Source organism: Aspergillus brunneoviolaceus, assembly GCF_003184695.1.
Source record: "Aspergillus brunneoviolaceus CBS 621.78 unplaced genomic scaffold BO95scaffold_84, whole genome shotgun sequence".
Lineage (NCBI taxonomy): Eukaryota > Fungi > Ascomycota > Eurotiomycetes > Eurotiales > Aspergillaceae > Aspergillus > Aspergillus brunneoviolaceus.
The window spans coordinates 92,524-105,271 of NW_020290814.1; the positions used below are offsets into that span (position 1 = coordinate 92,524).

General features: G+C 52.9%; 3 protein-coding genes across 3 annotated transcripts; 1 reads left to right on the forward strand and 2 right to left on the reverse strand.

The window, feature by feature from the left end:
• Positions 1 to 2,382: 2,382 nt before the first annotated feature.
• On the reverse strand, positions 2,383 to 2,862 carry BO95DRAFT_436051 (uncharacterized protein; the record flags this gene model as incomplete). The annotated part of the gene is made up of 1 exon (XM_025585209.1): positions 2,383 to 2,862. One exon carries the CDS (start codon positions 2,860 to 2,862, stop codon positions 2,383 to 2,385), a length of 480 nt encoding a protein of 159 aa, XP_025437678.1.
• A 2,357-nt stretch (positions 2,863 to 5,219) lies between these two features.
• On the reverse strand, positions 5,220 to 7,657 carry BO95DRAFT_447242 (putative CTP synthase). The gene is made up of 2 exons (XM_025587575.1): positions 7,186 to 7,657; positions 5,220 to 7,128 (listed from the first exon to the last, which is right to left on the reverse strand). The coding sequence occupies exons 1-2, from the start codon at positions 7,197 to 7,199 to the stop codon at positions 5,553 to 5,555; spliced, it is 1,590 nt and encodes a 529-aa protein (XP_025437679.1). The 5' UTR covers positions 7,200 to 7,657; the 3' UTR covers positions 5,220 to 5,552.
• Positions 7,658 to 8,482: 825 nt separating this feature from the next.
• BO95DRAFT_321347 (ankyrin repeat domain-containing protein) lies at positions 8,483 to 10,354 on the forward strand (the record flags this gene model as incomplete). Its single annotated transcript, XM_025581801.1, has 2 exons — positions 8,483 to 8,987; positions 9,114 to 10,354. Coding segments are annotated over 2 exons (1,746 nt in total), but the record flags the coding sequence as incomplete, so codon positions are not given.
• Positions 10,355 to 12,748: the final 2,394 nt, after the last annotated feature.

Here is a 12,748-nt window from a genome sequence, read left to right on the forward strand (position 1 = left end):
GTTAGGCTTTCCCATCATCGGGCTTATTTCCGGCCACGATGAGACATCTCAACGGCAATCCGGTCTCCAGGTGAAAAGGTTATATTGTTCAATCCAGCATGCACAATGGAGGAAAGCCTGCTCGGTATTCCGTGACAACGGTTCTCCCTTTTTTTGTTTTCTCTTTGTCATCCATGTCTCTTATGTTCCCACACCACTGCCATGATGAACGAAATGTATATCCTAACTTTTTTTTCTATCTTATCCTATTCCTATGTCCTGCGGTGTTTTTCTTGTAAATACCCCCATTTGCCATGCAGCGTGCAAGAAAAGTTGTTCTTCGATTGTTTGTTCTCGAAAAAAAAAAGAATCTCTCAAGTCCCCATTTCTGTCTATTTCAGCCTGCTCAGGGATTCGAAACTTTTGACGCTAGGTTTTGTTCCATTGTCACACACACTGGAAACAAACACTAAGTAGTGCGATTGGTCAAGCCTGGCATTTTATGTCGCCCAGGGAATCGGGGTACTGTGCTCAATTGAAGAGAAAAGTCGATACTTGGATTGAACTCCATGGGACCAAGACTACGAGCCGAATCTAATCTTTAAGCGTAGGCTTCGCTGTAGCTAGCTCACATGATTCCAGCAGTACAGGCACGCTGAGTCCGGATCATCATTCAGCTGACCAGATCCGTGTAAAGAAACCTGCTCCCTCTACCCATAGAATCGAAGCATCATCTACCGATATACATAAGATAAATATCCTTGCCCCGTAGGGAGCAAGCGGAGGTGGACAGCAGCACATACATGAGCGCAAACCATCCCGAGTCAGCCCACTACCCTTTCCCCAGACAGACGGCACATCAAGTCCGAGTCCAAACCCAGCCGCGCGGTCCGGGAGGGGACATGGATAACTTAGATCAAATGCCATGCCGCAGAGTGACTGGAACAACGCACTTTGTGTACGGTACGGTACGTAGTACTGTATTGGACATGTCCATCCAACATGCAACAACCACCTGCGCAGCACCGACAGAGACAGTTTGCCAACGCTCGAGTCCCACCGACACCGGAACTGCCTGGGCTGCCTGGACTTGCTCTGCCCCTAAGACCAAGAAACCGACACAGCTGCAGCACCACCTAACTGCTCGCTCAGCCCGAATCCCAGGCCCTGGGTACTCGACAAGGGAAAGGAAGGAAAGAGACCGGGGACGTGGGAACCTTGAAGGGGATGGAGGGGGTTAGTTATACCTCGCGCAATGCTCAGGTGAACCCCGGGCTTCCTTCCACACTCGGCGAGTAAGGTGAGCTTGGAGGTTCTCCCGGCTCGGCTTGGACTGCGCAGTCGAGGGCTGCTTCACGCCATCGTCATCAGATCAGAAGGGCGACGTAGCGGGACCGGGACGGCCTCCACGCCCACCCTGGAGGGCGACGTGCCACCACTGCCCTCGCAGTGGTTCCCGATAGGGAGATGGTGACGACCCCACATAACGGCCATGGGTTCTACGATCATACCTTCAAGAACAACTAAGTCTCGACTTGAGAAGTTCCAGTCTCCTGTCGAGCTAACACGAATGTCGTCATCACGTATACTTATAAAGCGTCCCTTATGCTACCACCCCAACGAATACGATGCGCAACTACGTTCTAGATATCGAATATTGGACAAGCTGTCTTCGAAGGAGTGATGGGAGTCAAAATTCATGTGCCTGAGTGGCCAGAAACTCATCGAGACGGGCCAATAACAAGCCGCCCGATGCTTCGAAAATAGCTACATACATTACCCAGCTGCATGTCACCCTTGAGGGACAAACCGAGACAAGAAAAGGTTCGGAGCTGGTGGTGGAAGAATAGTAAAGTGGCAGAAGAAACAGTATGGAGAAGGCTCAAAAGAGACATTCAACAAAACCAAATACGTGAACGACTTCTCGACCCTAGAAACGTGGCAGGGCGAGAAGTACCGAAGTGACCAAGCACAAAAGAATCGAACGCCTTACGAAAAGGATGAGAAGGAGAAAAAGAGAAGCATGAATCAAGAAGAGCCAGCATCCCCTTTGCTGTACACGATGTAACCCAGCGATTGGCCCCTAGCAGATTCGGGGCTCCTGCTCGCCCAACCAATGTGAGGAAGATTGTAGAAATGGCGGCGGAGATTAAGGGGTTTCGCTGGGCATGGTGACGATAACAGGACGGAGGACTTTGCATATGTGCATGGTCCCGGAGGACAACAGATCGAAGTCTTCAAATATGGATATGGAAACGAAACAGGCGGTTGGTGGGATATCGTGATGTTTTTTTTCGAGTATCGTGCAGGGAGGCGACGGCAGGTGGGTTCGGTCATTTGAGGGAATCGATTGATAACGAATGGTAGTATCAAATGGCCGCGTCATGTTCACCGGCAAGTCTCTTAATTCCATCGAGCGGAAGCCTCCTTCTCTTTGAGCCCACCCATGCGCTCGATATCCAAGGACTGGAACCGTTCCGCATCGCTCGTTTGATAGGGCGGCAACTCGTCGTTGCAGGGCTCCAAGCCGACACTGCCCGCCTCACTAATCCGCACCACCACCACACGGCCGGACTTGCGCTTTCCGGATTCATCTTCCTCCTCCGGGAAAGTAATGCGAATTTCGGGGACGGGGCTAGGCGGGGGACTCGAAGAGTTCTCGATCAGGCTGCGTTTTTCATCGTAGACAAGGACCGACTCCGTCTTAGCATTGGGCGAAGCGGACACTGTGAAGCGGCGGTGACTGGGTACGCATTGCCCGTTATGAACGGGAAGGTCGGAGTGTTCACGGCTCACCCGTCTGCGACGCAAAAAGAGCAGAGCGCCGATCAGAACAAGACCGAGCAGGACGAGCACGAGGAGGGAGATAAGAAGGTCGACCATGGCGGGGGACAGCCCATCGCTGCTATCATCGCGGGCAGCAAGCTTCGTAATGGTGTTCAACATTGTGATACGGGTTCAAGGAGTGTCTCCGGTTCGGGCTTTCGAAGAGATCCGGTACAAAGTGGTAGACGAACGAGGAGGTGTTCGTGACAGGTAGGTTTCAAAAATCGATGTCGTTCTACGACGGCCGTATTGTGACTGCGAAGGAACGGTGGTAGAATATAGGGCGATCACCTAGGATAGTCTCCAACAAATGATCGTCTGACGAAAGAATGGCGACAAGAATCAGCTGAAAAGCTGATCAAGGACTCAGGGTCGTTAGGACAAAAGAGAGAATGTATGGGGTCGGTTGGTCGAGGTTGGTGGTTAAGCGTGTGGTCGGTGATATCTCGCTGGGAAGATCGAGATCGACCAGGCTGGGGGTCAGACGGACGAACGAACGAACGGACAGCAAGGTGAGCAGCTGAAAGAGTGAAGCTGACACCTGCTAAAGGTGGAAAGAGAACGTGACGGTAGTGTTGCAGGAAGATGAGGAAGGAGGAAGAATGAGGGGAGGGGTTGGTATGGGGGGAAGGAGGAGGAGGAGGGAGGAAGTCGTCGCTGGGGGGAATGAAGAATTAGCAACAAGAACGGGAGAAAGGAAGAAAAGCAGAAAAGAGAGTGAGTGAGTGAGATTGGGGGGGAAGAAAGGGTTTGAATGGAGAGAGCGAGAGTGAGAGTGAGAGTGAGAGTGAGAGAGCAGGGGAGTGTCTGTCTGTCAGTGTGAACTGGGCTGGACGGCAGCAGGAACGAGGCGCAAGGGCGCTTAGGCACAACTTAGTCCTTAGTTAGTCCTTAGTCGGACTCCGTCCAAGTCCAGACTTTCGCTCGGTCGGGAAAAGCAAGGGCGACTATTGAGAGACTAACCAGAGTAAGTTTGCTGGTCAACTGGTAATTTCCATCTCTCCGCCTATCGGACCTCGACTGTCCCTGAACCACTTTCACGTTGGCCTTTTTTTAGCTCGCCCCCCTGAACCATCTTCTTGGACTCGAACTTCGTACAATAATAATACACCAGTACTACCCAAGACTATCAGGTAAGACCACCTCCACTTCCAACGAATAAGTGACAGAGAGGAGCAAACAACAAAAATCCAGTCACCATCCCATGCACAAACAGCAGCATCTCTGAGATTACAAACACAACACCGTGTTGAACTGGTCGAGTGAGACATTCTTCAAGACATGCCGGAAACTCCGGATACCGACTGGAGCAGGAAAATGCCCCCCCCCCGTACCTGAATGATCCACTCGCGCCCACCACAACAAAAAACAAAAAAATAAAAACAAAAAACTTTTTCGAATACTTACATCATGGGTCAAAGATCTCTTTCTTTACACAATCGATTGTTGTCTCTATCTGTGTACTCCGACTATACTGTCTAAACATGCAGCAGCAGTGCTGGCCCCAACCACCAGCAACCAGAACACAAAGAAAAAAAAAAGCGCATGTGACATCAGAACCACCTGTCAGACTGGACAGTCTCCATCTGTCACTCTTACTGGTGAAACACAACGACGGTTTGGATTCCGTCGTAACCGTTGGCACCAAACCCGGCCCTGACAGCAGCCACATCCACCAGCATCCAGAACAAAGTGAGGTTATTGCGGGGAAATGGGAAATATCACGCGACGGTTGTCGTATTTCCCATATCCTCGACATATGACAGCGTAGATTTATTTGATTTGCTGGGGTTGTCGCATTCGATGTGATAGTTCCAGAAAACAACAACAATACGGCTACGACTAAGGCGGCGTCGATATATATAGTAACTTGACCGCATGGGATCATCGAAAGGATCTCTCCACAGTTCACAATGTCTGTGTTACTACCACCCACATTTACACCCACACCTGTGGAGATTACGATGGGTAGTTTCTGAGATATATATAGGTAACACGGGTTGTCTCTCTCTTTCCTCGCACAAACTCCAACCCGCGGGACGAACCCCTTTGGCTCAGAGACAAAGTGGTTTATACCTACCTACCTTGCAATCTCATCCCGCGAGGCAAACAAAGCTCACGAGCAATGATCATGCGAGATGCTGATTGTCTCGCATTCTTACCATGCGTCATCAATACTCGCTCACGTTGCTACTGACAGCGACTGAATACCTGGGTTCACCCAGTAACCACGTCCCCACATTCCCAATTGCGATCGGAAATGCGCGTCAACCCAGATCCTGATCTTGCAGAATAACAAACATGCGCATCGGTTCTTCAGGGTTGATTGTAACCAGTCGAATCAAGATGGGAGAGTGTCCACGTTCTCTGCGGAGTGGGTACACAGTTGACTATAATGTCCAGTGCTGTTGATTCGAGAAGACTATACACGAGGTGCGCGGGCTTCTAGATAGAACCCACAAGTGCATACGCTGCGACACGACAAAGTTGAAATCTATTCACCTCGTCAGGAGAAGACAGCTCCTCGACATTAAGTACATACAGCAAAACGGGACTCATAAGTCACAAACTGCATTTGACACACACACACACACACTGGCCTTCTAACTACCAAATTTATATTTTCACAACGCCCAGAAAGCAAAGTAAGTTATGATTGCCATCATCAGAATCCCTCCCAATGGAACTCCCGCAAGGCTACTAGTCGTACCGCTTCTTCCCCGTTCGTAATCCACAAGTTTTGCATCCTATTGCTTGCGAGCAACACTGCGCTGGCCCTGGACAACGGCCTTGGAGACCTCGTCCAGGCAGCCGGCGGCGGCAGCGAAGAAACCGAGGAAGGCCCGACTGGGGCTCAAGACACGGCTCAGGTACTCCGGGTGGAACTGGACGCCGACAAACCAGGGGTGGTCCTGGATTTCGACAATCTCCATCCGCTCACCCTTGGTGTCCTTGCCGATGAAGGTGAGACCGGCCTTCTCGATCTGCTCGATCATGGCCGGGTTGACCTCGTAGCGGTGACGGTGGCGCTCCTCAATCTGCGAGACCGAGGGGCCGTACATGCCCCGCAGGCGGGACCATTCGGTGTTCTCCTGGAAGATACAGGGGTGCTTGCCAAGACGCATCGTCCCGCCAAGCTTGCCCTTGTCGACCTCGGGCATGTAGACGATTGCGTGGTTCTCGGCCGCCGGGTGCAGCTCCTCGCTGCCGACGTCCTCGATGCCCACCACGTTGCGGCAGTACTCCAGCACAGCCAGCTGCATACCCAGACAGACTCCCAGGAAGGGCTTCTTGTTGGTCCGGGCCCACGTGATGGCCTTCATCATACCCTCCGTACCGCGGTTGCCGAAGCCACCAGGCACCAGAACACCGTCCGCGGTGCACACGGAATGCCACGCCTTGTGGTAGTCGGCGGGGGCGGTTCCGTCCTCCAAGTGCGACGAGTCCACCCAGATGATCTTGACCTTCTTGTGGCAGAACATGGCGGCGTGCTCGAGGGCCTTGGACACACTGATGTAGGCGTCGTGGAGGGAGGTGTACTTGCCAACCAGGGCAATGGTCACCGGGTCGTGCAGGAAATCCTGTCCCTGGGCGAGGTCGACCCAGTCCTTCCACATGCGGCTGCCGCGCTCGATCCGCTCGGGGGTGGGTTGGATCGGCGTGAGATCAAGCATCTGGGTGATTGTGTTGATGAGCTTCTGCTTCTCCAGCAGAAGGGGGACGTGATACGTCGTCGTCACGTTGTGCACAGCGATGACCTGGTGTTGCTCGACCGAGCACATGTTGGCGATCTTCTGGATAGTGCTCGCCTCGAGGGGCTGCTCGCAGCGACAGGCGATCAGGTCCGGGCTGAGACCGGCACTCCGCACGTCGCTGATGGCTCTCTGTGTGGGTTTCGTCTTCTGCTCACCACCGGGTCCGGGGGGGATGACCGGCACGTAGGAGACGTGGATCTGGACAAAGTTGCCCTTGCCGGCCTTACGCTGCAGCTGGCTCAGGGCGTGGATGAAGGGAGCACTCTCAATGTCTCCGACGGTACCGCCCAGCTCGATAATGCAGACGTCTGGCTCGGCGCGGGACTCGTCCACGGGGATCCGAGCGACGCGCTCAATCCATTCCTGGATGGCGTCGGTGATGTGGGGCACGACCTGGACGGTCTTGCCCAAGTAGTGGCCGATACGCTCGCGGTTGATGACATCCTGGTACACCTTTCCCGTGGTGATGTTGTGGTCCCGAGTGAGCGACGTGAGCAGGTAGCGCTCGTAGTTGCCAAGGTCAAGGTCCATTTCACCGCCGTCATCAGTGACATAGACCTCACCGTGTCTGGGGGATGTCAATAAACGGGGTCAGCACCAGAAAGCCGGATCTCAAGATACTGACTCGGTAGGTGCCATAGTGCCCGCATCGATGTTGATGTAAGGGTCGATCTTGATACTGGTAACCGTAAGACCAGTAGTTTTGAGGAGCAGACCGGTGCTGGAGGCAATAATGCCCTTGCCCACGCCGGAAATGACACCTAATTGAGGAGTTTCCCGTTAGAGATTTGGACAGAGATCAACCCGGGGGAGACAATGAGTTCCAACTTACCTCCAGAGACCAGAACGTACTTCATCTTTGCAGCGACCGACCGTAGAATTTGTGGTGACGACAGACGTGAACGATGCCGCAAGAGGGGTGGAAGGACGAGGCAGAAAAAAAAGTTGAGTGACTCCGATCGGTGGATCAGTCACGTGGCGGGGGTAACTTATCTTATCAAAAAACTTTCCGATAAAAGTAGATTCCCGGGTTGGCCACGACAGGCACGCTTACAAGAGAACCTAGAACAATCTCGCTATCGCTTGAGCGAAAATGCCTTAGTCTTGGTTATATAGGGCCAGGAGCAGATTCCTGGCAACCCCACCGACTATATCACCGTCCATGCTAGTTTGAGTCATGTCGAGTCACCAAGTTCACCGAATGCGCTTATCTAATCGAACAATCATTCAATAACTAGGCTGAGTGCCGTGACTACTACTAACTGTACTGTACTGTACTAGTCGAAGGCAGCACTGCCAATCCCATTGGAAAGCCAAGTCTTCAGCCTAACGGATGCCTGCTTGGTCTCATCGGAGATTCTCAGCCTCGCGCTGTTTCATACAGCAGCCCTGCTGAGAAATTTTGCGTCCCCAGACGGCAATATATTTCTTAATAGCGTTGAAAACTCTCAGGCAAAATCGAAGTGAAGCCTTGTCGACCGATGTCTAGTTCAAGAAGCAGTTCCGAGCACAGCAGGCAGAGACCGTCAACATGGCGAAGGATCGACCGTGATGCGACCGACTCAAACAACGAGATATATATGTATACTGACAGTGACCCCGAAATCGAAGGGATATACAAACCAAAGACTCTTCATGGAGCGGCTTACGAGGATAACTATGAAGCGGCGAAGGTGCTACTACGCAAAGGAGCGGCGATCGACCTTCTGGACTTGAATGGAGATACTGCGCTCCACATCGCTGTCATGAAGCACTCGAATGATTTTGTACGATTCTTGATCGATCAAGGCGCAGATGTTAACCGCCTTGGCAGCGAGGGTCTGACGCCTCTGCTTCTGGCCTGCAGCCACTTTAATTACGACATCGCAAAACGCCTTCTTGAAGCGGGGGCCAATGTCGACGCCGCGGACGACAAGGGAAGAACAGCGCTGCATCATGCCTGTATTCAGGAACGCGAAGGTATGGTCGACTTGCTCTTCCAATATGGAGCTCAGGCGGATCCCCGGGATAATTCCGGGCGCACGCCGTTACATCTTGCACTGGCTCGCCATCAATCCGAGATGCTGAATACGCTGCTTCATCACGGGGCAAATGTCAATGCAGTGGACCCGGAGGGGAGGGCGCCGCTGCATTATGCTGCCAAAGCGGGGTGGACCAGACCAATGCATGCGCTGCTTCGGCCTGAGGTGGATGTCGACGCAAAAGATGCTGATGGAAATACGGCACTTCATCTCGCCTGCCTCGGTGGTTTCAAGCAAGTGATGTGGCTTTTGCTTGAACATGGGGCTAGCGTACACGTCAAGGACTCCGATGGGCTGACGGCTTTGCAACTAGCCTCTAGCACAGGGCAGTCGGCGAGTATAGTGCGCCTATTACAGCACTATGAGGCGAAGGCTGATGCCGAGAATTCTTCCAAAGCGCGATCGCGTTCAGTCTCTCCCCCGCGCAGACTGCGTATCATGAGATCTACAAGTATCATCTTAGAGCCGAAGGAGGTCGAAGTAGAAAGCGTGTCTAGCCACGAGATACCGCGACTAAGAAAGACAGAGACAGGAAGTGAGCCGGGCCACGATAGATTGGAACCGACTGACGAAATGGCGGTAGGCTCTGAAGTAGACTCTGCGCAGAAAATGCTGGGGCAGAATCACTGGGATGGCGTACGTCGGGACAATGGCGACGGCTATATCTTGGCCAAGTACGACGGTCATGACATCTACTGCGACGCCAAAATGGAGTCAATCCATTCATCATCTCACGAGGGCCAGGAGATGCATGCGATCCAGCTCAAACTCAACTTCATGAAGCCCCATTCCTTGAAACATCGCATTCGGTATGCAGAAGTCGACGTGGCCCTCTATGCAACTGACCTGAAAGCGTCGCCCAATATCCGCACAATCATGCCGCAGGCTGACCGGGTCGAAGTGTCGGAGCAGGAGATCACCACAGGACAGAAGTTCACGGTTGGGGCGAACGGAAACGGCGGACCGTCCAGCGTCAACATCAGCATGGAAGGCTCCAAAGGAAGAAAGTCCACCTTCAAAGGGGTCCGGATAATCCACGGGGCAGTCAAAGACCGGATGCACGCCTCCTGGCGGCTGTATGAGGAGCCAGGGAGCAAGAGTGGACTACCAGAGATAGTCCGCCTCCTTCTGGTGGTTCAATGCGAAGCTGAGTTCGAGCTGCGTGCGTCATTGTCCGCGAGGGCCAGCCATTTCTTCTCGTTCGGCATCCCACGCACGGTGACAGCCAGAAAGGGGCCCGCGTACCTGGTCCCCCCACTGGCGGAGATCATGTCGCTCGAGCAAGCGATGAAACTAAAATTGATACTGGGCGTTGCGGACCGGGCGGCTGTCATGGTCGAGGACGCGAAGAGACTGGAACAGAGAGTCACTCAGTCGATCAAGGAGCATACAAAGAGGGCTCTGATCATGGAAGCAGGGGCGAGCGAAAGCAACATCCGCGACTGGGCGGATATCGCGGATGCGTCCAGCTACGGGGACTTCGCCCTCCTGTGCGAGAAACTGCTCCGGACGAGGGAGATCGAGAGCCCGGAGGTCAGACCACGGCCGAGGCGCTGGAGCCCTGCTCCTGTACCGATAGTGGAAAGATCGCGCTCGCGTTGGAGGCGTGAGAGTCTTGACTTCGATGGAGATGGCCGAGGATACGCGCGACGAATGCGCGCGAGGCTTGGGGTCGATGAGGCTGAAGAGGCGATTGCGCCTACACAGCGCTCGAGAAATGTCCATGGCTTCTCAGCGGTTGGTCCAGGATATAAGGTGTCGCGGCTGGCCTAGGGGGGTGTGCATCGAGTGGAGTGACTGTCATTGCTTCAATTAGCATGTGCTGCAGCTGCATGATGATGGGGGTGGATATCTTAGCATGAATGTCCAATTTGACTAGATCTCGGATTCGAGTATACATGCAGAGCTATGAGTCTCGTGGCTACTAGTACAAACAATGACTTTTCAGCTGGTATACTTGCAATGAAAGGCTTTCAGGCTTCACGCTCTCATTGAGTATTGATATCAGAATCTCACAGCCAGTCAACTTCTACAAGCTGAAACCAAACTGATACTCAGGCAGAAGGAGATCGATTTGGCTAATACATATGACTATCTCTTCGTCACCCACGATGGTTTCTAAGTCAAATGACATCATGTGCCGACAGTTCTTTGACAGGCATGACATCTCCCTCGGCCTCAGGCACGGCGGGCCCTCGAGGTGATGCTTCACGGAGCCGGACCTTCTGGCAGATGTCACAACACCCAGGCCCCGGATAGAGCGGCACAGAGAATGAGTCAGTCATTCGCTCACCATGATAGACTGCAGGACTGCAGCCGGAAGACAGAACTCGTGCCGTCTTTCTCTCACTACCGTGTTTCGAGAGCCCGGCCCACGGTATAGGCTATCAAGTCCCAAGCGCGACGGCTCGCAAATGAGCTCATATGTACAAGTATCCTGCGGAAGAAGTCGGATATCTGAACCACTCGGTGCGACGATTATATGACATACACAGTGTCATCCGTGTGATGAGTCTCCCTCAATCAGATGCCTTGAAGAACTAATTATTTGACACAGTGGCAAAGACAACCACTTGGGCCCCCGAGTCATCAGAGAAGGGATCCCTCCATAGAATGAACGGGCGGTGAGCTGTATGCCTCGCTGGAGGTTGGGAACGCTAGCGATAGCTTCGAGTTTCGTCTTTCTGGGCCGTGATAGAACTTGGAGGTGGAGAGCCATTCACATAAGCCCCGGCCGATATTCGCTTGCGAGGGTCTTGGTGTCCCCCCCTCCGGCTCCCCCCCCCCGCCCCCACGGCATGCGTGCCCATGGCATGGATCTACACTCTATGAGGCGTGTTACAGCCAGTGACGGTCCACGGTTGGTGGATTGCTGGGCTACATACGTAGGGGTGAGAGGAATGGGGTGGAAGTAATCGCCGCTCTTTTTGATTGAGGGTGTTTTTTTTTTCTTTCTCAAGCCCCCTCTTTCAGTCAATTGCGTGCGGGCGGGGAGGGGGGGGGGGGAAAGGTGTAGTGCATTCAGAGTGGGCATTGTAGATAAGGTAAGTTTGAAGTTGGGGGGTAAGGGTGGGAGATTTGTACGCATGCAAGGTGAATTTGGGGTTGTGCTGTGCTTGGGGAGGGGTGTTTGTTTTTCGAGACTCCTCTTCAGGAGTGAAAGTCATGTTAGCCTTGCCTCGTAAAAGAAACTAATCTAAAGGGACAAAAAGATTAAGGCTACTAACAGAGCTACACTGCATACGAACATCCACATGCTACCTACCTACCTACCGTGTGCCATGAACCTACATCCGAGAAAGCAGCAGCCATGACGATGGCAGAGGAACTACAGCCCGACGACCACCAAAGATTCTTCCTCCTCCCGTCCCCTGGAGCTTGCTTGGGGGTTCTTTGGTTCCTCGGCCGTCAAAACGGCAGGGCGGATGAAACCTAAATCGAATGTTACTTGTTTGGATGCAAGGGGGGGGGGGGGGGCGATTTCATGCGTGCCTCTTGGTTCAATGAAGATTTGGTGGGGAAAAGTCAACGAGATAAGCTGTATGTACATTATGTGTGTATGCACTGTTGGCAGCTACATGAGTCGCACCAACTGGAGGAAAGCGTGGGGATAGATAGGGGTAACGTGGGGGTGTATTGTTATTATTGTTATTGTTGTTTTGTTGTTATTGTTGCTGCTGCTGTGGTTCCCTGACAGGAACGTCGAAAAGTGCCTAACAATCGAGTCGCGTGGCTAGTAGGTATGCATTATGGAAGGGGGAGGGTGGTTTGATTAAATAGCTGCATGAGACGGTGGTCTTCTCCTCACTGCTGCTGATGTTGTCCATCGGTTGAGTGATCAAGGCCAGCGAGCATGCTTACAACCTTTGCGACGTGATGAGAGGTGGTTAGTGGTTCCATGGTTATGGGGACGCCGTTGACCATTGCATCCAATTCCACATGTAAATGAGGGGGGAGGGGGGTTCAACCCTTTCACAATCGATGGGTATTAAGAGTGCTTCTTGATCAGAACAATTGCCCCTCATTCAATAGTGAAATATGCCAGAAATCAATTGCCTAATGATCAGTGCTTGGTGGGAGTGGATGGTGGTGATCACAGGCATGGAACAATAGCCGAAGGAACGCACGACTCGGCCCGGAATATCAAGGCATCATGAATCAATCCAT